Source organism: Xiphophorus couchianus, chromosome 11, assembly GCF_001444195.1.
Source record: "Xiphophorus couchianus chromosome 11, X_couchianus-1.0, whole genome shotgun sequence".
Lineage (NCBI taxonomy): Eukaryota > Metazoa > Chordata > Actinopteri > Cyprinodontiformes > Poeciliidae > Xiphophorus > Xiphophorus couchianus.
This window is the reverse complement of record NC_040238.1, coordinates 20,749,169-20,776,071: the sequence shown is the minus strand read 5'-3', so window position 1 is coordinate 20,776,071 and position 26,903 is coordinate 20,749,169. Positions and strand designations below refer to the sequence as shown.

The 26,903-nt window shown below is 38.3% G+C and overlaps 1 protein-coding gene across 1 annotated transcript in view; it reads left to right on the top strand.

The window, feature by feature from the left end:
* The window catches only part of ar (androgen receptor), a 41,204-nt gene extending 17,246 nt beyond the window's left edge, over window positions 1-23,958 (top strand). Inside the window, exons 4-8 of the mRNA XM_028031791.1 lie at window positions 5,394-5,672; window positions 11,870-12,014; window positions 17,136-17,266; window positions 19,362-19,513; window positions 19,766-23,958. Of these exons, the coding sequence (XP_027887592.1) occupies window positions 5,394-5,672; window positions 11,870-12,014; window positions 17,136-17,266; window positions 19,362-19,513; window positions 19,766-19,924 (866 nt within the window). The 3' untranslated portion in view covers window positions 19,925-23,958. The remainder of the gene's footprint in view (window positions 1-5,393; window positions 5,673-11,869; window positions 12,015-17,135; window positions 17,267-19,361; window positions 19,514-19,765) is intronic.
* Window positions 23,959-26,903: the final 2,945 nt, after the last annotated feature.

Here is a 26,903-nt window from a genome sequence, read left to right as displayed (position 1 = left end):
AATTAATTATTATTTTTGCATTTTATACAGCATGTCAAACAGGTTTATAGAGTACATAAACTGCATAGTCACAAAAAGAACAAAGAAAAAAATTCTCAACCCGCAGTTAATAAAGCAAATAGATAGGACTAGTAGCTAAGATTATTAAATAACATTTTTTAAAAGAGATCTTCTAGTCATGCTACAGCATCAGTAAATTGTAATTATCTTTTTGCACCATTACACTGATCAGTAGGCAATTTGGGGGTTAAATGGCTTGCCCAGGGCCGCATCGACATGCAGCAGGAGGAATCTAGAATCAAATCCTCATTTTTTGGATTACAAGACAACTACTCTGCACACTCAGCAAGAGTCATCCCAATTAGAGAGGATTATGCTGCATTCAGCAACAACTATTTCCAAGTTACCAAATCATTGATCTGGATCAGTGGTCTCAAACTGCTGTACCCCAGGGCCGGAGTCCGGCAACTTTTATATGTGTCCCTTGCCATACATGGTTGAGTTAAATGGCAGATCTGCCTCACTAGCATGCTGTCCAGCTCTACAGAGCTCTGCTAATGAGCTGATATTGGAGCCAGGTGTGCAGAAGCAGAGAGACATCTGAAAGTTGCAGGAAACCAGCACTTAAGGACTGTAGTTTGAGACCACCAATCTGGATGGAGCAAACAAAACAACTGGGGCAATTGTGTAAGCTGAAGGTGGGAGACTGATCAGCACATTATTAATAGTTCAATAAGTTAAGTTGGGGGAAGTAATGTGGTCTGAATCAAATAAATCTTGGCCACCGTTGGAAAAGTTTGGGGGAAATGAAACCCATTAAACTCACACAGAAGTGCCTAACAGTGAAAGTATTAGCATTTTCACACGTACAATCTGGCAAGTACTCAATTTACTGGCACCAACTAGCTGTTTGGCCTTGAGAAAATCCCCTTTGGTAGGGGTAATTAAAACGGTATCCATTAGCTACGGAGCATAGCGGTTGGCATTTGGAGCAATTGAAAAGTGTCATGTGGCGTGATGAAACCTTTTTTCCAGTTCCAGGGCAATGGGCACATCAAAATATGAAGACAGGCGTTTAAAGCGATTCCCACATTGTGTCAAGGGTTAGGACAGCTAACAGGTTGAGGTTTAAGAAAATTATGAGCTTAAAGAACTTGGAAAACCAGGGTTGTTCATCAACAAATTTTTATCATTGATGGTATGTTTTTTTTCCCAGGGTGACATTACCAGTTTTCATGGGGGTCAAACTGAGAGAGAATGGTTTTGCAAGCAAGAGGCATCTTTCTCACACAAGTGAAATTTAAGTGAAATATTTTTCTTCTAAGTAAAAAACGCATTCTTACCATAAAGGTGTTGCCATAATGATTCATCATTCAATCCAGTAGCCTGTAGTTTTTGAAAATTTCTTTCAGTATCTTAAAATTTAAATGACTTCATAATTATCTCCAACTTATCCAATTGTTCCATATTCCCAGCCATGGATTTTGGTGGCAGATCGCAGTTTTATAGGTGATTCAAAGAATAATTTAACTTAGTGGTTCTCAATTATTTCATGTCATGCATCATGATTTTTGACATACTATTAAAAATCTTACAATATGTATTCATCCATACCACTGGCAGCACCATTCTACCGCCTGGTTTTAAAAGCTGATTGATACAATGAGCTGCAAAATCTTAAATTTTAGGTGGTTACAACTCCTATTATTGTTTTCGATCTTAAAATAATTCCCCTGTACAGTTGATTTTGTAACATTCAATCAAGAGTGCCCAGTTTGGGTGATTCTCAAAAAAGTGAAAATGATACACTATGGTGTTCATTTTTAGACTTACCACAGTACAACTTTTGGTTACTTGTCAGCTTCATTAGCTTATTCTTTTAAAAAAAACAACAGTATGGCATATAGTTCAGCAATCAGGAGATATGAAAAGTGCATAATATTTTGCATTCACAGCAAACCAAGGGATATGTAGGTTTCGTCGCTGGTCTTTTTCTGCTGGCTAGTCACTTGCTTACATCAAAGTATGAAGCCGAGGCTATTTTGTTGGTCATTTTGTTGCTGATTCTTTTGTCTACCAAAATGTTTTAAAAATGGTGGGGAGTTGGGGACATGCTTTAGTTTTTGTCTCTGAGTGTTGTTAGCCAGACAGATGAACTGGTCATTCTGTAAAACACTAAAGGGGTAACTGAAGAGCTCCTTTCTTTCTGACTTCAGGATAATAGTCGTAAGCATGTCAAGCATTAAACACTCATCTTTCTATCCTGGGCTCCAAATAAAAGTATACATTTATTTCACCAGAGGATGTCGTATGCCTACAGCAACTGAATAGCACTTTATGAGGCAGGGTTCATTTGTAGAAGAAATATCGAGGTTGCTTTAACGTCTCAAGATATCGCGCCACGAGATCCTATGTGGTAAAAGGGGATCTGAGTATTACTTCTGACCTCTCCTGCTCCTCATTTATCCTCTCTACCAGACTTTCAGGCTCACTACTGTACGCAGGAAGCCAATTTTCATTGCCAAAATAATACGATAATGATGTCTAGAACTTGGACACCAAAGCGAGAGTTAAGGTCACACAGAGGCATTTCAGTAGATGGACGTGGCAGTTAAACTTATGGTGTGTTTTTTTTTTTTTTTTGTTTTCTTTTTTTTTTTCTTGTGCAGTCAAGCATTCTAAAAAAAAAAAAAAAAGTACTGATATGATGAAGATGTTGATTATAATCATCATGAGACTGGTAAAGGGACAGAAAATTTGCAGCCACCGAGGAGAAAATTGGAGATAAATCTTACATGTGGTATTTGATTTTGCAGCAAATTGAGCTTGTAATGGATCACTCTGCAGTTCCCTCACTGGGCATTTAAGCTGTCCACAATGAATCTGACTCCAGAGCTAGGTTTTCTTTTCCGTTTAGAGACCACCTTGTAAGTCTGACAGCCGATAACATCTGGTATCTGTAATTTAACTTTTGCACTGAATTTGCGTTAAAGAAAAAAGACAGCTCTTTGCTTTAACCAGTCCCTCCTGTATCCCTGTGTGTGTTTATATTGGCTTCATCTCAACTATGGAGCAATGAAGGTTAGTTCAACCCAACCAATTCACACTGCGCTCTGCAAAGATCATAAACCTGTCTGTCAAAACTGAGGAAAGAAAAGCCGAGAGATTTTAATTAACTGTTTGCACCTGAAATGTTTGTTACTGGATCAGGGATAAGAAATGGAAATCCTAAATAATCTGCAATTTTTCTTCAAAAAGATTTAAGTCGTGTCTAACCCTCACAGTTCAATATTTATCAAAGTGAACAACTGAGCCAGGCTACAGTTTTATAATGAGACATTTCTCACATTGCCTGCCAGAGGAATTGCATGACAATTAAAGGTTATTTTTTACCCTCATTCACCAAATTTGCTTTATAACAAAGAAGCAATTTGCTGCTTCTTATGTAAAATGTCTATTATCATCTGTGTTCTTAATAGTTCAACAGATTTATTGTCTTTGAATTTGATCAGTGGGTTTCGAACTTTTTCTCCGTGCTAGTTGGACTGCAAAATAGCCAAACAACAGAAGCACTTGTTCTTTATTTTCCCCTGGGACTTGATAACAATTTGTATTTTCCTGTAATTCTCGTTCATTCGGAAAAAAAAAAACCCGAAAGAAAGACATTAAAGCAAGACAGATGCTGAATATGTCCGCAGTTGTAACTTTTGGAAACAAAACTGTCACAGAGTGCATGAAGTGAGTGATTGTAAGTTGTGAAAACTTTGTTGTAAAATAGCGCTGGCAGATGCTTAGCATCGTATTCTGCTCCGTTCGTATTGCTCATATCACGAGGCCGTCTGCTTTATCCAAATAAAAATTGCTCTCCAATTTGGTTCTTAAGTACTGGATGTCATTTGGAGCAGCTGCTGCCGGATGTTCTAAATTCTTTTTGGAGAGAATTTGATCCTTCATTATCACTCCATATAGAAAACACGGAGATGTATTTTAAACAAGCAAGAGTTGCATTGTTTTCTAAGCCCTGGATACGTTTACTCCAAGGTACAAAGAAACAAAAATGTGAACCTGAAGTGCTCTAAGTTGCGTTGATAAAGCATGCTGTTCACAAATATAATTTATCCCTCTCTTTGTTGGTGCGGATGGACATGATGATGCTGGCTCTTCCAACAGATGAGTCTCATCTGTTCATGGAGGTTTCTATCCAATGAAATATGATTCATTACTTGAAAACATATTACTGGGCCCGGACTGCGGATTGTTAAAGAAAATTGATTGTTCTTTTTAAAAAAAAAATAAACCCCACTTATTGGGAACATAGTTTGTCACGATTAAAAGAACATAGGACCAAAACCCAGATGTGCAGGAGGCAGGATATGGATGCAAACTGTGATTTAATATCAGATATTAATATCAAAACACAGCGAAACATCTCAAAACGAACCCAAACCCAACAAACAAAGGCCAAGCAAACAAGCTAGCGGAACAAATAACCTGATGCCGGTACAGAAGCAGCATGTACAGTAGGTACAAATGTTGGTTGTATGATTTGCAAATGGAGTTAAAACTGTACACAAAGCAGCTCAAGCTGCCAGATCGTCAACATCCATTTTTTTTGTCTTGCCTTGAATTTTCAGTTGGATTTCTGTCAAGCAGATTATAGACTTTGAAGTTTATTTGCTGGAAGACAGAAAGAAGTGTTCCCTGTAATTTCTACCAACGAATTGCTCTATGGACCGTAATGGCTAACATACTGATGAAACACTCCGCCTTGTTGTGCCGCAGGTTAACTTCCCGAAGTTGTGCCAACTGATTCTTGCCCTTGCAACTCCTGCAGAGTTAACTAACCACTTGGCTGCTTTTGTGATTTTAACTCCTTGATTTGATTAATGCTTTAAATCATGCCTTTTCAAATGAACAGTGAGAACTGTTGCTGTACGACTGTCTCAGTATCTCTGCAGCACATGGAATGCCACAGTAATATATCTTGTATGATAACATCAGTTGTTGGCGAGCACGGCTACTTCTCATTTGGTTTTGCCAAACAAACTCAACAAACCACTGAGGCTTTTGCCAAACAACTAGATTTATATTGAAAATAAATTACAAATCTTCACAAACCAAAACTAATGTCTCATTCTGACCATAATTTGTAAATTGAGCTAATTATGATGCTGCCGAGTTCAGATTTCTCTCAATGGCGCCCATGTTTCTTCTCATGCTCAGCTAATATATTTATAGTTCAGACTAGAAGCCATATATGAAAACAGGTGGTGAGAAGAGCAAGTAACAACACCAATAGACACCTAGAGCAATAAAAAATAGGATATGGCATTAAAAAAAATAAAATAAAACAACCCATGAGAAACTATTGACTATTCTTTTTCTACTTGTAGCTCGCAAACTGAAGAAGATTGGACAACAGAAGAACCCAGAAGAAGAACATCCTGGACAGGAAGCACCAGAAGTACCCCACAACATGTCTCCTAAGTCAGGTCCAAGCTTGAACTCCCAGATGGTCTTCCTGAACATCCTTGAGTCCATCGAGCCTGAGGTGGTGAATGCTGGACATGATTGTGGCCAACCAGACTCAGCTGCTGGCCTGCTGACCAGCCTCAATGAGCTGGGAGAGAGACAACTGGTCAAAGTGGTCAAATGGGCTAAAGGCTTACCAGGTAGGACACCAGAACAAACACAGAGACATCACAGATTGATTAGAAACAGGATTAAGAGCGCATTCACATCAACCCCTTTCAGCTCGGTTTAATCAAACTCTGGTTTGTCTGTCTACAAACTCTGGTTCATTTGGGGTGGTATGAATTCACAAATTCTAGTGCGGCCCCCCCCCCAAAAAATAAAAAAAATAAAACGCAAACTCTGGTCCACCTAAAAACCTGGGTCTCATTCGATTGAAGTGAACTCTGAATGCAAGTGGACTAGAAGCCGCTCCAAAAGCAGGAAGCAGACTATGGTATGTGCAAGTCTAGCTCTACAGGGAAAAATGGGTTGTGGTTTTTCACCAGGGACAAAAGAGAAACCCTACAACTGCTCAAATCTGACACTACTCCATTTAGGTTTACATTTTGTGAAGGAGGAAGCTGCTCTGGTCTTTGGAGGTTTTCGAGTCATTTCCTTCTGTGGTTCTTTGCACAGCGCCACCACAGGCGAGGAGGTGAACGGGTTTTTTAATTTGTTTAGATTGAGACGGTGCAGAGTGGAAGTGAACCATTCCAGCTGAAAATATAACAAATGTTGCAACGTTCATCCCAATCTAACAAAGTCTACCCGACCATCAGGTGTGAAAACACTAAGAATGCTTCATGGTCTCTGGAACCTTAAAAACCATTTAAATTTACTTTGATCATGGCAAATTTGGAAGAGGTTAATTTGTAAAAGACAAAAAACACAGTTTCCATCCACAGGTTGATACGGAATATAAAACACATATGAAAATATTAAAACTCAATCTTAGAAAACCAAAACACAGCCAAGACAAAGTAACAGTTCAAATAGATTTATTCGAATAGTTTATTTAGTGTTGCTTAGATTTGTTTATGCTGGATGGTCTGGAAAACGGAAACAGAGTTGAGTGATGTGATTGGAAGAGGACCAGGAAGCAAACAAAAAAAAAAATAAAAAAAATTCAGATTTACCAGCAATTTGGGATCCACGACCTCCAGAAATCCAGCTTCTGCAGGACTGGAAGATTTGTGAGTGGTTTGGCCTTACGAGCCTCCGAAATGTTTGTTGGAAAGACAGCATCCACAATTTAAAAAAGATGTCATCCATAAAGATGTCGGAGGTTCTCAGACGGACAGGGGGGAAAAACAATACAGAATATGATTGGCTTGAAGCAGGGTCATGGTCAGGTCAGACAGCTACAGAGGTTTTTTTTAAAAAAAACTTCACTCAAACTTGTACTGACTAGACAAACACACAGGCAGGTTATTGATCTTATAAACTTGACCACAGTTCATGAAACAAACCTAGAAGGCTGTGAAAGAGGATTAATCTCACAGCAAGTTGATGAAGAACAGCTGTTTAAATAGGGAGCAGCGCAGGCAATGACAATGAGCAATCAGCAGGAGTGGGAAGGAGAGTAAGTAGTAAGCAGCATGGATCATGGCAGAAAACAGAGCAAGCACGCCAAAAACATAAAATCACACGAGTGTAAAGGTATCAAGAGGCTGCTGCACTCTTAGATTCCAGGAAAAAGTTGTCTTTTACCTGCTGCTTTTCTGGCTACTTTAGCACATCACTACTGCAATTGGATCTCATCAGCTTTTCTCATAATGTTCAGTCTTTTCTTATATGTTTGATTTGGGCTCTGCACCTCCACAATCAGTTGCAGCTGTGAGCAAACCCCAACAGTATTTTTCATCATTAATCAGCAGAATGACGGTGTCCAGATAAAGGGTTTTCAATACGAAGCGCTATGCACTGCAGAGTCCACCATCATGTGCAAAAACGTTACCCTGTCCAGAGAGGCAGGGGCATTATATACAGCCTTCGCTGCTAGTCTTGTGCGCTCCCAGTGATCAACGCGAACTAAATTCACCGAGGTTGCAAATCCTGAAATAAGTTTTCATGAGTCATGATGCAATTAGTGTAAAATTACTCTTGGACTTTTTCCCCCTTCTCCTCTTTGTCTTCATTCCTCTTCACTAATTACACTGATAAGACTCTGGCAGTGTGACCAGTTTTAATACAGTTTGCATTAAAACTGCAACCTGGAAAAACCCAGAAGTACCTGCACTCTTGCACACTTTGGTGGCGTGTGTGCTTCTCCCCATGTGTCACGTGTGTCGAACTTCAGTCCTCGAGGGCTGCTGTCTTGACATTTTTAGATCAGTCTTTGCTACAAAACACCTCAAATAATGAGGTCGATATAAGAGCTCTGAAGAACTTGGCCTGGTCCCAGTACTCACACTGCACCCTATGGCTCTCTATGAAGAATGTCCTCCCTCCAAGTGTACATAAGGGTTCGAGTGCTCAGATTACAAGTGTGCAAAAATGGTCAAATTGGGACAGTGGGGTTATGTCATCAACTGACGCCTCTGCGTCTTAACTGCAACATTCAAAATGGCGGGTGTGGTCGCTGATTTGGCATTTGTACTGCTAAAAATGATGCTACCATAAGTTAGATTTTAAAAGTACAATATAGGTATTTTTGCTTTCCAAAGTTAATGCAGGAAATATTTGGCTGTTCCAATGTATTGAATATGGAGTAAAATTCAATAGTATTCACACAGCAGAGTCAAATGAAAATTATTTCAATATGAAAACTGTCTAACGCAGCTTGTTTGATGAACATTGCCATAATTCAAAATATCACATGCTGTGATGAATTGTGGGTAATACACTTCCCCGAAGTCCAGCTGGATGCTTAGCCGAAGTGTCCGAAGGGGGCGGGGCTAAAGATCACTCCGGAAAATCGGGACACAATACACACTCGAACCTTTCAGCAGGAACGAGTCTCTGAAGGACACGAGGGTGGAAGTATTGGGACGGGGCCCTCGACTGCCTGCTAAGGAGCCAATTCAGCCCTTTGTGCCATTCAAGTGTGTTGAGCCAGTGGCTCATCTTACAGATGCAGGTCGGCGTCTTCGAAGCCCATATAGTCTTATAGCGTCTTTATTCCACTGAAAACCCAGACCCAGTAATTGACCTTTGTCTTCCTCCTTCTCTTTGTCCTCTTCCCTCCTTCTACATATATTCCCAAACCTTCTCGCTGATTGCACAAAAACCCATTTTGTATTCAAACTGGAACCTGAAAAACTCACAACTACCTGCTGTTTAACAGGCTTTGCACAATTTAGTGCTGCGCACTCAGCCAATACCATTCTCTATTTGCTAGGTGACTGATCACGGTCCAATGCATTATGTTGTGGATTTTTATTTTTTTGTTGTTGTTGTTTTTTTCCCTACTGCTGCTTCGTGAGATCCTTGTGGTTGCAGCCAAAGCAGTGACTAAGCACAATGCTTTGAGCATTGTGGTGCCCCATGCAAAGTATACATGGGGCACCACAGATTTGCTGCCACAATGCTCCACCATGTAGCATACAGGACCCATATATCCTGCCACCACAATAATAAACCTCAATGACCACCTTACAGAAGTTTTGTGCATGCTTTAGACAGTAGGGAAACCCTTTTCGTTGTGCAGGCATACACTGGTAACAGAGAACATACTGAGCTCTCGATGCCACAAAAAATACCTCTCTAGGTCCTTGTAAAAACCAAACCACCAAACTAAAATATCATGTAGTTTTGCCATTTATTTAATAGCGCAACATGTGAAACATTTGTGCTGAAATGTGTAAACGCAACAACAGCCTTATAGATTCTACTCGCTTGTGTATTTTTTACAGGAAGCCAAATGTTTGCAGCAATGTGTAGTTCAGGAATAATCACCATTTTTATTACTTTTAACGATGTTTTTTGTTTTGTTCCCATGTTTCCTATTTACCTCCTTGTGGAACAACGATCTTACATTTTACAGCGTTTTCTCCTCTGTGTGGCATGTTTATGTTTTTAATTGCGTGCCCTTCCCAGTAAACCCCACAGGGTGCCAACTAAATGAGTTATGTTAAAGCTAGCTTACTATTGTGGTGCAACTGGCTCATGCTATCCATATTCAACATATTATTTATTATGTTGTTTTGCTACAAACTGTGAATTTATCATATCATGCCAGCAACAGTGAGAATGAACAGTTTTTCAGCTAAGAGTGACTCAGTAACACTTTAACTAACATTTGTTGAAGGCATGTATTGTATTAATGTAGTATTGAATTATGAACAGTGTTAACAGAATTTCTGCTTGATTTGGATCAGACATACTCATCACTGAATGCCAGACAGCAGACAAAGTTCAGTTATTTTAAAGTTTGTCAAATACATATTGAAAGAATTTACACGGGGAAACCTTCATATGTCACTTATTGATGAAATTTATTCATTTCACCAGAGTTTTGCTTTCCACCAGGCTCTATGCCTTTGTGCCAGACATCTGCTAGCATGCAGACGTCGGGTGGTAGGAGTGTTTGTCACAGAACTCAACTGCTTTGCTAGGTTGCAGTCATAGTCACGAGGTCAAATGGAGTGAATCAAATCAAAGCATTAAGACAAACAAGCCCAAACTACTGGACCGATCCGCAGAGCGGAGTGACAGGCCGCCTTTGTCAATGCTTGACCTGCCATGATATGAAAGTTGTTGACTTTGCGGGAGTATTGCTTACATTTTATCAAATTGCAACCACTAATATTAATGTATTCTATCAAATTTTTATGTGATAGACCCACATAAAGTGGTGTATAGTTGGGAAGTGGAAGGAAAATTGCTTTCAGAAGTCTATGCAAATAAAAATTTGTATGCCATTCGTGCTTTCAACCTCCCTTTGTCAACAAAGCATTTTATTTAGACTTATCAGGAGGCTGGGAAATAAATCCATATTTATGCCCTACTTTGTGCTAGCCTAACACATAAAATCCCAATAAAATAGATGGAAATGTGTTTTTAAAACATGCCAATATGAGAAAAATTTCAAGAAGCATGAATGCTTTTGCAAAGCACCGTAACAATGACCTGTATGAGGCTCCGGAGTGGTGGGTGGGTGATTCTTGGCCAGACGTGTAGTTGCTCCTTTGAGTTTACAAGTATTATAAAGATTTCCTTAGCCTCTCAGTATCCTGTGAGATGAAGCTGGTATGTGAGGGCTTCCAATTTTCCCTTTTTCTCCTTTTTCCTTCCTTTTCCCCCCCACTCTTCTCCTTTTCTTCTCCCAGTCTTGTGTTCGTCCAAAACCGTCTCCATTTGTTGGAGGCAATGGGCGAGCAATCCAAGCAAACTTGCCCAGATTTCATAGCTAATTTATGCAGAAGACATGACACTAACGTACTAAAATCTGAGACAAATGATGGTAACATTTTCATCAGCCAAAGTATTAAGATGCCATGCAACCTGTTGATGCCAAGAGATACAAATGAAGTAGTTTAAATCTTACAGACTTAAAATGCAACCCAGGAGGAGTTTTTATTTTTCCCTCTATTTTTGCAGTATTTAGGAAATTAATAAGTTGTTAAGTAATCAGTTAAAATAGTCTTAAAGGTGTAACTGGGTTTGAATTTATTTGACAGGTAGTTGGCATAAAAATAAGATTTAAAGCTGCAGTTTGTAACTTTTATTAATTTTTTTTCAACAGTTGTTGAAACTGTTTCTGTCTTAACATTATGTTATGAAAAACATCTGTGAAAAAATTTAGCTTATCTGCTTTCTGCCAGTCCTCCCAGTGCTAACTAGAAATAACCAATCAGAGTCAGGAGGAGGATCTTAGCGCTGTCAATCACAATCTGGTGTGCTGCGACTCGTCCCCATTATTACTTCCCGCTTTGAGCTCTGTTACGCTGCAGCTAACAAAGCCTGTCAGGAATGCTAGGCTAGTTAGCATGACCACCGATGATGGCAGATAAACAGTTTTCCTGTTAGGATAAGTTGTTCCTCCGCCATTAGCACATTTAGCAGCGAATACATAAGGTTAATTAACAGCGTTAAGACCCTCCTCCTGGCTCTGATTGGTTGTTTTTGGTAGGGAGCGGCAACAGTAACTCAGGGAGGAGGTGGAGGAGATGTATCTTTTTACAGACTATCTGTCTCATAAACTGTAACAACATAGTGACAGCTTCAACAAATAGTTGAAAATATTCTGTATAAAAGTTACACATTACATCTTTAACAATATTTTATTGCAACCAATTATGATTTAGAATTTTTCTTCAAAATTCGGTGTGTTGACCACGAATGGATTGCAATAATTTGAGCAGTGTTCTTCTAATGATCAGGAACAATTATGATTTGTAATATTCATCTTTAGGTTTCAGAAATCTCCACGTGGACGACCAGATGACTGTCATCCAGCAGTCCTGGATGGGGGTGATGGTGTTCGCCCTGGTATGGAGGTCCTACAAGAACGTCAACGGCAGAATGCTTTACTTTGCACCGGACCTCGTCTTTAACGAGTACGTATCACTCCGAATATCTCAGTTCTTCCCTTGGAAAGGTTCGTTGTGTTTAGTGATCGCTCACATTGGTCGAGCTGTTATTCTCATCCTCCCTGATCTCTTTCTGTAAATTGATTTTTCTGCTCGCATACAAACACAAAAGCTTCCAGGTGTTGACAGCGTAAAGCAGGAGGGGTTTTTCCCCTCTTACAATCATGTGGAACCAATTTGCCTTTTCTTTGTGTTCTTTTGTTGCTGAGAAATTAAAGTCAGGAACATTTTTCAGTAGTAAGACTCATGGCTTTGTGCTGAATCAGATTGAACTATCTCAAGAAAAAAGTGCTGAGGTGAGTTTGGTGTGTTGCTCCATTATAGCACACAACTGGAAGTATAGTCATTAATTTAACTGTATATTCACATTGCCTTGCAAAAGTAGTCATAATTGTACTTTTCAACATTTACTCACATTCTGAACACAACTTCAGTGTATTTTAGAGGGACTTTTGCAATAGACTAACACAAAGTAGCACATAGTAGTGATCTGGAAAAAATCTAACACATGGGTTTCACATTTTTGTACTAATAAAATCTGAAAAGTGTGTAATAATGGGGAATACCTCCCCATAATAATGTGTTTTTCTTCTTGCTGAGATTTCAGCTGAAGATCTTCTGGTTTTTTTAGTAGTTTTGCACATCTGACAAATTGAATTATTGCAAAATAGCTTGCAAAGTAGACGGCAACAGGATTATATGAAGAACTGTCATGGGGGTTCTTAGGAAGCCAATGTGCAGACAAACATTGAAGTGTGGCATTAGCATGATTTATTTTATAAAAACATAAGTCTTTGTAAAAAAGAAAATCCAAATACTCAAGAAGTGCTACACTATAAAAACAAACATAACGAACATAAAAACACAAAGAAATGAACAATAATAGCAGAAGTGGAGCTAGTGAGAATTGACAATAAAAATAAAACCAAAACACTGATACAAGAACAAGACAAGAATAGTCCAAAGAGAAACAAATAAATAATAAACTGAAGAATAAACTATGAAACTAGACATGAACCACGATGACAAAACCCATGAGCAAGGAGTAAAAAAAACAACAAAAAAAACTTGCAGAATATGAAACGACTTAAACTAGAATAAACCTACACCAACAGGAACAACCTAGAGAAATTATTCAGGAAGGGTAACACCAGAATAACTTGTAAAAACAGACTTACCAGAAAGAAGGAATAATGCAAAACTACAAACCTAAAATAACCCATAACAAAAACTACAAACCAAAACACAAACACAAAAATCATGACAAGAACATCTTTAAGCAGCACTTTGAGTGTCACCACAGATTCTCACAGTGGGGGTGCTACATTAAAAAATTTGTGAAATGTTGAAATGTCCATTCATTTACCTTGTGTGAAATCATCACTACTGATCAGTACGTTTGTAGTCTATGCTAAAATATAAGGTGTCTACAAGTTGACAAAATGGAAAACAGAAGATCAAGGGATATTTTGCTTTTTAAGAAACTGATAATACGTATTTCACTGTTGAGCCACAAATGTTTGTTATTAACTGCATTCTAGCATGAAGAAAGCTTGAAAATGCCTCAACGTGTCCTACTGACACTATTCAATCAGCCAAACAGCAGGAAATGTGAGAATTTATTGGGAGCTTCAGTACAAAATATAGTTTTACATTGATTATAATTTACATAACAAAAGACAAAGCATTGGCCGTTATTATTTTATGCTGCACTAAATCCAAACCTAAACAGCGAATAATAGATTAAGATGTTCATTAGCGTGTTAGACAGTTGGCTATTGGTCTGGACCTTAATGAGCTGTCATTGACAAACTGTGACAAACCTTAATGAACCCAGAGGGCACTGCACACGGGTCCAGAAATCCTCTCTCAGTATGCGAGAGACTGATAAGGTCACGCAGAAGACGGTTACTAACGACGTCACCTGCTTAAGGTGATTCCACAAGCTTTTCAATTATGAGTTTTTATTTTTTCAAACTCTCTGCTTCTGCATTTCAGCTCGGGTTCAGTTTAATTTTTGAATGCAAGGTGCCAGATTTTTTTTTTTTCAGTATGGATTTGTATTTATGAATGAGACGCTGTAACATCTGAAAGATAACAGGAAAACGATTCTGAGTTAGATTATAATCTACCGTAGTTTGAGATGAACACTCTTAAAAAAGTACAAAAAATTTTTAAAAAATAGGAATCGTGATGAATTTGTTCTCTTCAGTTCAATTGAAAACAAATTTTGATTTAGTAGCAACATTCAGTCACAGCTAAGATGAAATATAGTTAATCTGATGAACCACAAATAATGTCTAACTATATAGAATCTTCTTCACATTTTCATATTTACCTCTTTTAGTTTTTTTCAGATGGATTATAAAGAGATCAGGAGAAAAGTACACACATCGGTTTTCTTCTGCATATCCAACATCCTCCATATCTGTAGGCGAAGTTGCAGGGCTGTAACTTTGACCCATTTTCTTTCAAAAGAAAAAGAAGAAAAAAAACATCCAGGTCTGGCTAAAACTTTGCTGACAAATAAATTCTGGTCTTTAAGAACTCTGTGTCTCAATTCTTAACAAAAACAAAACTGAAAATGACCAAAATAGCATCATACCTACCATGAAACACGATAGTGGCAGCATCTTTATGTTGGGTTACTTTTTCTTCAAAATGGAAATTTTGTTGTTGAAATTGATCAACGGTTCAGTTTCAAATGTTTTGACTCAAAACCTTTAGTAGTTTGTTAAATAACTAAAGATGAAGAGAATTTTTTTTAAAGTATCTGTCAAAATCACATAAGAATGAATTAATCCATCCATCCATTTTCTAACACCCTTGTCCCTAGTCGGGTCAGGAGGTGCTGGTGCCTCCAGCTAACGTTCCGGGTGAGAGGCGGGGTCACCCTGGACAGGTCGCCAGTCTGTCGCAGGGCAACACAGAGACAGACAGGACACACAACCATGCACACACACACACGGAGAATTTAGAGAGACCAATTAACCTAACAGAGAGAGGCCCGGAGAGAACCCACCATGCACACGGAGAACATGCAAACTCCATGCAGAAAGACGCCGGGCCGGGAATCAAAGTAGAGCTGGTAGAGTTGGTAGAGCTGTTGCTAGGCAACAGCTCTACCAACTCTACCAGCTCTGTGCAGCCCAGACTGAATTCATAAGAGGAAAATTAAAGTTAGTCATCTTTCGTACCAAAGACGACTAATTACTGAAATATGACCCCAAGGTTAGATTTTAATTATTATTTTTTGAAGTTTTACCTTTTAACATTTTTGTTGTCGTTTTTTTTAGTAGGATTTATGGATATTTCATTTTAAATGTTGATCCAACCGGCTACAATTGGGTCATCATTTATAAATGCGAGATGTTTGTTTTGTTTTTTTTTATTATTATTTTTTAATTTATTTAGTAGGGAAAATGCACATTAATAATTGTAAATGTGCCAGAATTTGTCAAAAGGTTATTTGGACACTAATTCATTGCTCTTCAAATATAACTGCCTACCAAATGTAGCAGTATTTTATCATTTAAATATTGCACATAAATATATTTCAGTGAGTGTTGTGATTCTGTGTGAAGAAACACTCTGAAAGTGTTGACACTTCTGTCCAACCTCTAATCGGTGTTTGTAAGCTGCTCAGGAACGATAGTTTGACTCAGCAATCCTAAACAGAAACAATCTGAAATCTATAATCATAATTTATAAATAAGAGTGGACACTGTTTATAAACAGCACTTGCAGATTCATCTGAAACAAAAACTGTGAATGCAGCGCGGCGGGATGTAGCTGCTAAAAAAAAAAAAAACGTCACTGGTGGAAATGAAAAGAGCTGATGAGGGCCGGACCAACCAGGATAAAAAACACAATTTTATTATTATTTTTTTTTTACACATTGTTTATAACACCGAAGCCTTTTCAGTGGGAGGTTTCCCCTCAGATATCTGGCTTTTCAGACAGAGTTGAAGAGTTTTTAGTCTGAACCAGATGTTCCTATTCTAATCTAAACACACACTTACTGTACAGTATGTGGTTCCACTTTAAACTTCAGTCACTCCACTTTAATCCAGGAATTTCATAGCCTGGTTTGTTTATTTATGGTCACCATTAAAAAAGACTAATGTGAAAAATTATAGCTGTAATATAATAAAAATGGTTCAACAGGTTTTGCTTTTATGCTCACTAAATAAAATAAATACAACAGAAGTAGGCCCCTGCAAAGATGGAATAAAACTCAGTGTGTTAAACAGTCCAGTATTTTCCTTTTATTGCACTTGCTGAGTCTTTTGTGGCTTTGATGCAAACTCTCTGGCTGCTTGGGTCTGCTCTGTAACACTGTAACATTAGGACTTTACACCCACCTGCAAAATACTGACGTTTTCCTTTTTCGCATTTTGTCACATTGCAACCCCTTACTTGGATTGTATCAGACGGACTGAGAAAATTGATCATTTGCGTAAAGCGGAAAGACACAGGAAGTGGTGAGATTGTATGTTGGTATGCATATAATCTCACTGAAGTTTGAGGTTGTGAGATCACTAAATGTGTAACAATGTTGTAAAGGTAGAAATACTTTCGCCTGTGACTCTATATTGGTAGAACATTTATCTTTCTTTTTTTTCAGCTGGAGTTTCTATGGTGACATTTCTATTCCAATTAATAAACTCAAACTCATTTCACTTTTATCGGCACAGTTGAGAAGTGTGAATGAAGTTTGTAATAAAGGCAGAATGATTTCATTTCAGCAAAGCTAACAAACTTTGATGGCGCTGTCTTTTATTCATTTTGTTCGAGGTGAACACTGAAAATTCAGTAATTTCTCTTCGACTCGAAGCCAAAGGCAGGTGATGGGACAGTGTCGCCATACGCCGCGTGTTTTTAACATTTTGCCCCAGGTGTTAAAGATTGCAGTGCAGGAAGCTCTTTCTGTAAATGTGAATCCGAATCCCTGATAGGTATGGATGTAACCTCTGACACTCTTTCCTGCCAGCAGTTATGCGTTGCGGAGAAAATGTCCTCACCTCTCGGAAATCGAGTCACTTCCATTAGTTTACACTTCTCATTCTGACCTCTTTGCCTCTGCAGACATCGGATGCAGATCTCCACCATGTATGAGCACTGCATGCGGATGAGACATCTGTCCCAGGAGTTTGTGCTGCTGCAGATAACCCAGGAGGAGTTCCTCTGCATGAAGGCCTTGCTGCTCTTCAGCATCAGTAAGTACTGTAGTGCACTGGAATAGCATTTACAGATTTTTGATTATTAAACAGATATAATCCAATTCAATTTTGCAGAAGAACCCAGGTGTAGGCCTGTTGTCTTAATTTAATGTTCCTCATTCAGCTATAAGATAGAAATTTGGTGACAAAGACATCCCTGAGAGAGTTCAAAGACTAAGACTGTGTTTACACAAGACCGCTGGAAAACGCCGGTATTTTCGAATGCTGACTGGGAAAAAGTTCCACGTTTAAACGGCACCAAGACACATTGAGTCAGCTGTAGTTGTCATGCCACGCCACTGTGTGGCGCTGTGATTTTAGCATGTCATCGAATGTGCTTTTGAGCCAGAGCTTCCACCTCGATAGTTTCCACTTCATTTAGAAAACAATAACTCAACTCCAATGAACGCAGTGCTCATGTATTCCTTATCAGAAATTGTGCTAAGCTGAGCAGGCTAAGTTAGCACAACACAGCACAATGCTATCCGTGATTGTTTTTGTTGTTGCGTAGAATAAAGTGGCATTATGTACACAAGAGGCTGGATTGCAACACATCACAGCTCAACTGTAGAGCAGCTCTGTGGAAATGGGGCCTAAAACCACAGATGACCAAAAAGATCAGAAAAATGTGACTCACATTTACCAAAATAAATCCCCAGAAACATTGTAGCGATTCTTAAGACTTTGCGGAATATATTCTGTAGACCAACAAGACAAAAGTAGAACTTTTTGGAAGGTGTTAGCCTAATTACATTTGTTATAAATCTAGTGTTACATTTTTTATGTCATACTGACAATCAAACATGGCAGTTGTAATTTTTTGGTCTTTCGCTGGTTTGCAACTTCAGGGTCTGGATTGCTTGTCTTAACCGATGGAACCATAAGTTCTGCTATCTGCCACAAAATCCTGAAGAAGAATCTTCGTTTGTGACCTTAAGCCCTAGCACACAATAATCTGAACCACACCAGCTCACCAAGTTCACCTTTCAATGACCTAGCCAAAGTCCCAACTTAAATCCCTTTGAGATGTTCTGGTATAAACCCCAAACAAGCTGCTAATGCTGGAACACCCCCCAGTGCGTTGGAGTTAAAATTAATTGGCAAAGAAGAGTTGGACAAAAATTATCCCAAGGTGACGCAAAAGACTCATTGAGAGTTACAACAAAAGCTCGACGGCAGTCGTTGGCTCTAAAGATGGCGCAACCAGTTCTTAAAGGGGACCAATTTTGCAAAATTCATATTTTATACTTCCTACTTTATACTTCCATTTGGGCCTGAGCTGTTCCAAAAGCGGGCCAAGCACTTAGCAAAACCACCCAGCCATTTTTTGGCAATAAACCAATGTTTTTTGGTGTCTGGAAAATGAGCCTGTTCCTAAAGCTACCTGAATGTTAAGTCACAACGGACCGGCGCTTTGTCATCACCTAGCAACTCTAGTTGAACCCAGCAACTCACCTTGCAACCCAAGATGATCTCCAGTACATTTGATCAGCTGGTGCAATGTCTACTGGAAAAAAAAAAAAAGTGTTTTGTTGTTGACTTACCATCCAGAAACCACTTGCTGCATTCTTGTTGGTTGTGCACGAAGCTCTACTAATACTTTTCAAAGTTGTACAAATGCGCATATGTTTGCAGCTATTTTCATTTGCGAGTGTAAACATTGAGTTGGGGGCGTGGCCAGCAGTGACCTATTTGAATTTAACGTGACAGAAGTCCCTAAAATGATTCATTCTGAAAGAAGCTCAAAATAGTGAGAACTGAACAGACTAAAATCTCATCATCTAAGAATGACTTTGTGCAAAATATTAAAAATAATGAACATTTTTTGTATAGCAATAGACCTAGACCTGACTTATTTTGTTCACCGAAGCAACATAATTCACCTTTATGGTTAGGGACAATTATTTTCTTACATAGGCTCATGGTGGTTTGGATCTCTTGTCCCGTACGCAATCAAATCATCATTTGAGAACTTTATTTCGCACTAATCAAGTTCCTTGTATGATATATGTGTTGATCTGAAACATTAAAGTGTGACAAAAGTAAAAAAGCAAGCAGACGTGCAGCTGTTGGTCTGGTTTTGGTTTTACAGTTCCGGTGGAGGGCTTGAAAAGTCAGAAGTACTTTGACGAATTGCGGCTCACCTACATCAAAGAACTGGATCGCCTCATCAATTACCAGATGACCACAAACTGTCCTCAAAGGTTCTACCAGCTGACGCGCCTCCTAGACTCTCTCCAGATGGTGAGACAAAAGTGCATGAAAAATAAATAAAAAAATAAAAAATAGAGGGATTTGTGGTGAAAGGGTGGCAAAAACAAGGGGGAGAGAGCTGTGGCTGAATAACATTAAAAGTTTTTATGGCAGCAGACGCAGAGGAATCACATGAAAAACATTTGAATAAAGCGGGATCTGTTAACCTAAAATGACTCATCACCACACGTAGTAAATTTGATCGACATGACATAACCGATTGCCTGTTCTCCTCTGTTTCAGACTGTAAAGAAGCTCCATCAGTTTACCTTTGACCTGTTTGTTCAGGCTCAGTCGCTTCACACGAAGGTCAGCTTCCCCGAGATGATCGGGGAGATCATCTCGGTGCACGTTCCAAAGATCCTCGCAGGTTTGGCCAAGCCAATCTTGTTCCACAAGTAGGAGGATGAGTTTTGTTTTTGTTTTTGTTTTGTTTTTTGTTTTGGTTTTTTTCATTAAAAATGAATTAAGTGCTGCCTTCATGAACTTTAACAAAGGCTGTGAACTGTTTCCCCACATCGTCTGTCTGATTGCTTTCAGGCGTGTCCTGTTAACACTGTTTTATTGCTCAAGTTTCTTCTTTTTTTACACCTTTTATATATAGTTAAGATTTTTTATTTAGAACTGGTCAGGCTTTTATCTTAAGAGCTGCAAGGCCTCATCTGCTGACAGCTCAGCAGTTTCTGGGTGGAGAGAGTGTCTTCTACAGATGGAGGAAAGTTGCTTGGTTTTAAATGAAGATTATTCACAAGGTTAAACAACACACAGCAACACAGTTATTTAATTGTGATCATGAACATGAGTCGAATCCTATCCTTTAAGAAAAAAACTGTTGGTTTATGATTTGTAAAACCATCAATCCCATGTAAAGATGTGCAAAGAAAAGAAAAGTAAAATCAATGTTTTGTTACAGCATCATAATCTCACACTAAAAATCTAACTTTTAATTTCAGTAAATGTGTACAGTGGGGACTAAAATACCACAATCACCGGTAAAACTGCTGATTATATGGTATACGACCTCCTCTTGCTAATAGAAGAGTCATTCTGGTGGTTGTTTTTAACGTTAGAGATCATTATTAATAAGCCGCGTAACAGAAATACGAACTCCTTCAGCGATGTTTTGCTTCTTGTCCGTGTGTACGAAGTTTTTACCCCAGCAAGAGCATTAAAGCTCTACCATTGTTTTGGGTTTTTCATAAATTGATGTAAATGATCTGAAATCACTCGTGGCAATAACTGTTATTGAAGATTGAAAAAAAACCAAAAAACTAGTTTTTCATGTTTTTGACTTGTTTTTGTTTTGTTTTGGGTTTTTTTTGTTTCCCAGCCTCTTAAGTAGTGTTTAACTTAATTACAAAAACATGCATGACATCCTGTGGAAACAAAAAACTGTAAAAAAAAAACAAAAAAACACATGTTGGATGAGTTAGAATTTTCAAAGTAGCATCTTTGTGGTTCGGTACTTTTGGGTCTCATTCATCAGAAGCTGGTGTAGAAATGATTGAACGACTTTGTGGGATTTGGGAAACTAATTGGCCAATCCCAGCATACCAACAGTCTGGTGTTCATTGTGGATTCATTTATTTATCTCTGAAAGGGCAATATCTTTAACAATCAGAATTTGCAGGGAACGCCCCAATTTATTCACAGCTTCAGTGGCCTAAACCACAGAAGCTGCGACATAAAATAAATGACATTTCGTATTTTTGTTTCGTTTATTCCTTGTTTTTTTTAAGTTGGCAAGTGTGCAGTTTGATCTTTTTTTAAAATTATCCTTCCCAATACAACTTTACCTGGCCTTTGACATATGTATGTAGTTAGCCTCTCTCATCTTCAGAGTTATGAAGAAAAAATCATTAATGAAATATAAATATATAAGCTGGAATCTTGCACTGTTTAAAAATAATTATTGCACTACTATGATGTGACGAATCTCTGACGCAGCTGGATTTCTCCGCTGCGCCCAAAAACACCGCCTTGACAAACCTGCAGACACAATCCGACCTGCAAACCGTTTCTGACAACATGGAGGGAGCTTGCAGATTTTTTTTTTTTTTTTTTTTTTTTCGGGCTCCCACTGGCTGCTTCACTTTCTCCCTATGATCAGCCTCATGCCTGAGTTCAGCATTGACGTGTTACATTATAGCACCTGACTCAGCCTTTTACTACACAGTGGAGGCCTACAAACCAGGAAACGGCACGGTTATTGCTGCTTTTCTTTTTAGAACTGTTTCCCAGCCCTTTTGGAGTCTGTGAAATTTGTGTTAGCAAATTAATCTAACGACTTTGAGCTCAGCCTCACCGAGCATCCTTTTAAACAAGTTTTGCCTTTTCAGACAAGTTATGACGCAACAATTGCCGCAACTGACACTTTGTGCATGCCTGACTGTAAGTAACTTTTTATCTGTAAGCAGTAGATATTTTTAGCAACCGATATCACAGCCAGAACTTAACAAAAAGAAACAAAAGAACAAAGTAATGAGGGGGTAAACAAAAGAAAGCGATAAGAATTTACCCAGAATGACGTTCACACCTTTTTTTTGTTTTTTCTTACCATCAGTGCTTTGATGAAGAAAATCTTTTTTAAAAGGAAATGGGGTGAGCAGCAATTTACTCAGCATGTTGAAAATGTAGCATCCAGACCAGACAAGTGAAGAATTAGGAATGCCAAAGATCTGAAATTTAGGCGTTGATGTCCCAGCTGGAGCAACAAATCCAAAGCCAAAGCCAAATGAAAGCTGGAAGGTCTCACATGAAGAGTGTGAAAGTCCTTGACTGGCTCTGCTGAACCTCTGGTGATGAAAACCGAGAGACAGAATGAGTGGAATGTCCTCAAGATAAGCCATCCCAAACACAACTTAAAAAAGAAATGGTTCACGGAGTCAAACACAATCAAAAGGTTTCACATTTTGTTTTATTTAAAAGCGATTTAAACAGTGAATGACGAGGCATTTTGTATATACAACTTGGTCGAGGTGCATCTCAATAGGAATGTGGTTGAAAAATTTATTTATGTCAATAATTCTATTTAGGAGTGATTACCAAACACATTTTTGTAATTTACAGGTATATGTATATTTCTGTTAATTCTACTGAATATGTTGTTTCCAAAATTCCAAAAATACATATTTTAAAAACATTCGATCAAGACCAATTCAAAAAAAGAAAAAAATTTCAATGAGAAACTCTCATGTTGTGCAGTGGAGCGTGTTAATGGAAGGTTGAGTGGAAGGTAGAACTTAAACGTTTCACTTTTTAGACTGAGTTACTGGAATAAATCATTTTTCGATGATATTCAAATTCATTGATGTGCATCTTGATGTGCAGAACAATGATTAAAACCCAAGATGGGAGAATATATCCAGCTTTACTGCTTTCATTTATCAACCTGCACATGTAACAGGTCATAACTACTCTATTACATAAATTATCTAGCTTATTTTGCAGTTTTTAGTGGTCTTCAACAGTGTTCTATTAGTATGTAAATTAAATAATTCACATTACATTTTCTAAGCTGGTAGTTGCATGCCTTATGTGTTTTTATAAGCGTTAAATGTAACTTTTAGCTTTACAGATGCACGGACATTCATATGGTATCCCTCCAGTAATCTATTTATTGTGCAATTACTGGTTGTGTCATCGTTGTTCTTTGTGCGGGAGATTCAGCAGAAGGAAAAAAGAGCACGGAAAGGTGGACGATGACGTCAAGTTTCACCTTTTTTTTTGTTTTGGACCGCGTTCACTTCAACGTCAAAGTGGACGATGTCTTTCTTTTCTATTTGTCTGTTCGAAACAAATGTGTTTCAAGTCATCGAAATGTGACTTCATGTATTGGCTGGTGAGGAACGCAGTGCGATCGAAACATTTTTCAACACGTAGCTGTTCGGTAAACATCCGTCGAACGGAGGGATGCCAGAACCGGAGTAACAGACAAGCGACCGATTATAACGTTTCCTGAATGCACTATATTGTTAGGGTTTTGCAAAAAAAAAAAAAAAAAAATGTAAAAAAATGTCTGTCATGATTGTGCTTTTATCCTATTTCAGCTTTGTCATGCATCATACAGGGGGAAAATGAAGGCATTAACTGTGTATTGCACACAAAGGCGAGTCCTGAGGATGCATGTGGAAACTTTTAATACAAACATGGTTTTATCAGTCAGGGGGGCGGGGAAGTGTTTGTATTTTTTAATTTCTAAAAGAGAATAGCTGGTAAGTGCCCACTGTACTGCATATTGACAAGGCTCTTTGTACATTCTACAGTAAATGTATATATTGATCACTTTATTGTGTGTTCTGGTGTTCATACACTTTTCAAAGAAATCTCTTGTATGATTTATATCCTTTGTGACCTGTGTTTTTATGCGTGGTTTTTTCTAATATGTAAAGTTACATCACTCTCTGAGGTCAATTAAAAGAAGTCAGACTCTGAAACGTGGACTCTTGGTTTGTTTTAACACAAACAACAACAACAACAACAACAACAACGGGGAACACAGCGTCTTACAGTCCGACGTGCATTTTATTGTGGTTTTATGTGATGGACCAAACACAAGTAGGGCATAAAACTGATAAGTGGAAAAAACCTGAACAAAGAATAACACAGAAGGTGTGATACGCCTTTACAATCATGGCTGAAAAACATATCACGATTAAACGTTTCATATCAATCGATAAATAGCTATTTATTAGTTTTTAGTTCCAAATATCTGAAATACTACCAAAATGGCAGCGTGATTTTTCCTGTTTCATCCACAGGTTTACCTTCACGTCGTCGTTTTTTATTTAGAAAATGTGAGTTAGTGGAAAAACTTGAAACTGCTGCTGCGCAAGTTACTCAACAAGTTGTTGCTAAGTAACCAAAGAGTAAGTAAGTTGCTGGGTAATATAAAAGTTTTTTTTTTTTTTAAAGTATATATAAATGTGATAGAATTTGAATCTGTCTTTCAGTGCTGCAAAAGGTGGCTGCTCAAGCAAACGCTGATGAAGCTCAAGGGGTGTAACCCCTTTTTTTTGTTAACTAAAAACTTATTTTTTTAGTGGTAATTCAATAATTATTGTGAGCTTAAAATGTTAGCACTGACCTTTTAAAAAGAAGATGCCTCTGTTAGTGTAGGGCAGGGCTCCTCAATGAGGTCATTAGCAGGACTCTGAGAATCTGACTGCAAACTCAAAAGGCGATTCACTCATTTGATTGAGGCGTGTTGGACGTGACACACGTTTAAAAGTTGCAGGCCTGGATTTGAGAACCCCTGATCTTGGGGGTTTGTACCGATTCCTCAGAGTCACTCTTTACTGCACATTTAATCACTAACACAGGCTTGAAAACTGACTGTACCTCTACGGGAGCCACCACTCCACCCTGCTCAGCTCGAGCTGGTGGAGTGAACAGCAAAGAGCCGAGAGGGGGGAGGGATTTCAGGCCTGCGTTGGCAGTGCCCACTGGAATGAGGAGGAGGAGCGCATGGTAAAACAAATGTGCAGGCAAGCTCTTTGTCCACATATGAGGTGTTGAATTGCTTTGCTTCTGGTTTTCTTTCTAAAATAATGCTTCGAACGGCCAACCCCTCGTGACGCCACATGATCACAGCTCTGCAGCTCAAAGTCATGCGGATCTTTACAAACGGATTGACGATTTTCTTTTATTTATTATTTCAATATCCCAACTGATAATCTCATTAAAATTTATTTTCCCCTGCCCTCCTAAAGAATAAAGACATCACACTGATGATCCCTTTTTCACTCTGGCGCCACCAAGAGCCATTAAACACACAGTGGACATAAATTCTGCCTCAAAATCGTCATTGCAATGGTGAGCGTGCAAGCGTGTTGGCACTGGCATTCACTCTGAACACCACCATCGTAGTTTATAGCCTCAAGAAGGCGCTACTATGGGTTCCCCCGCCCCCCAAACTGAAGCAATAAATTAGCATTGCACAGAGGAAATATTTATTTCTGCATTTTTTTCTGTGAATTAGTTTCTGTATTTATAAAGACTAAACAGACAGGAGCCTTTGAAAGGTTCGGTTTTCTCAGAGTCACGATGCTAGGACTAATGCAGTCTGACAATTTCAATCTGTGTGTTGGGCCTGTTTTATTATTAGCAGTAAAACATTAGGATTAAGAATTGGGAGTGACCGAGGTACAAATAGGAGTTCTGGTTAATATGGGAGTCAGCAAAAGCATCCGGCGTTGACCACACGGTACAAAAACCGCTAAAAAGAAATTCATTCATTTTTTTGCAGGAGGAAACGTAACATCTGAGGTATTTTGAGCACATTTAAAGAATAAGACAAAATCCCACAGGAAGAACAAAACGTGTTTCACAAGACTGCTGTTGGCATAATTGTCTTAGGATTTGTATTTTTTAAATAATGTGAATAAATGTAATAATGTAAATAAAAATGCCTTAATGTCTCTTCCAGCTGCTGCCATCAGACAAGAGATACAGAGCAATAAAAACCAGGACAAATCGCCTAAAAAACAGTTTTTACCCGATGGCAATCATGGCACTAAATTCAAAGGCATAAGAACTTCTGCTCTTGACACCACTTTGTTATAAATGTAAATTCTGTTGCGACACCTCCAGGCGCTGCAACCATCTTCTGATGTCTATTTCTTATTTTGTACTATTCATTTCTTTATCTTTGTATATTATGAATATACACATAACCTGCAACTTAACTCGAGTCGAGCAAATCTCAATCTCGTTGTAATCTGTTGATAACAATGACAATAAATCTTATCTTAAATTTGTGTGTTACTGTTGTTGCATATATATTTAGATATGTAGATTTATAAATATCTCTATATATAGAGGATAAAGAGGATATATACATCTCCATATATGTAGATATATAGATGTCTATATCTCTATATATAGAGATATAGATATCTATAGATATAGAAAGGTATGCAACAATACTCACATGAATTTACGACATAAGGCATTTTTATTTACTTTACTATATCTTTTCTCGTAAATGTGGCAGACCTGCAAGCGAATATTCCAGGCTAATTTGAGGCTAGAGCAAAATAACTTTGATTGACTTTGTTAAATGTCTCATTTAAAACGGCACTAAAAATAACACTATTTAAAATAAATAACTCATTTCTTAAACCTCAGTAAATATAAATCTGCCTTCGAGCAAAAAAAAAAAAAAAAAATGCTTCCAAGATGGCTTGCACATGTGGGACGTGGGTCTACCACATTATTTAACAGGCCTTTAAAATCTCAAAATGACTTTAACTGAACTGAGCCCTGCAATCCGAAAAGTAAACTAGGGGAGTCAAGAGAAAGGATAAGTGGACCTTTCAGTAAAACATCAGAACAACAGCTCTTCAAAGAAATAAATTGTACTTCTGAGTCTTTCAAATAT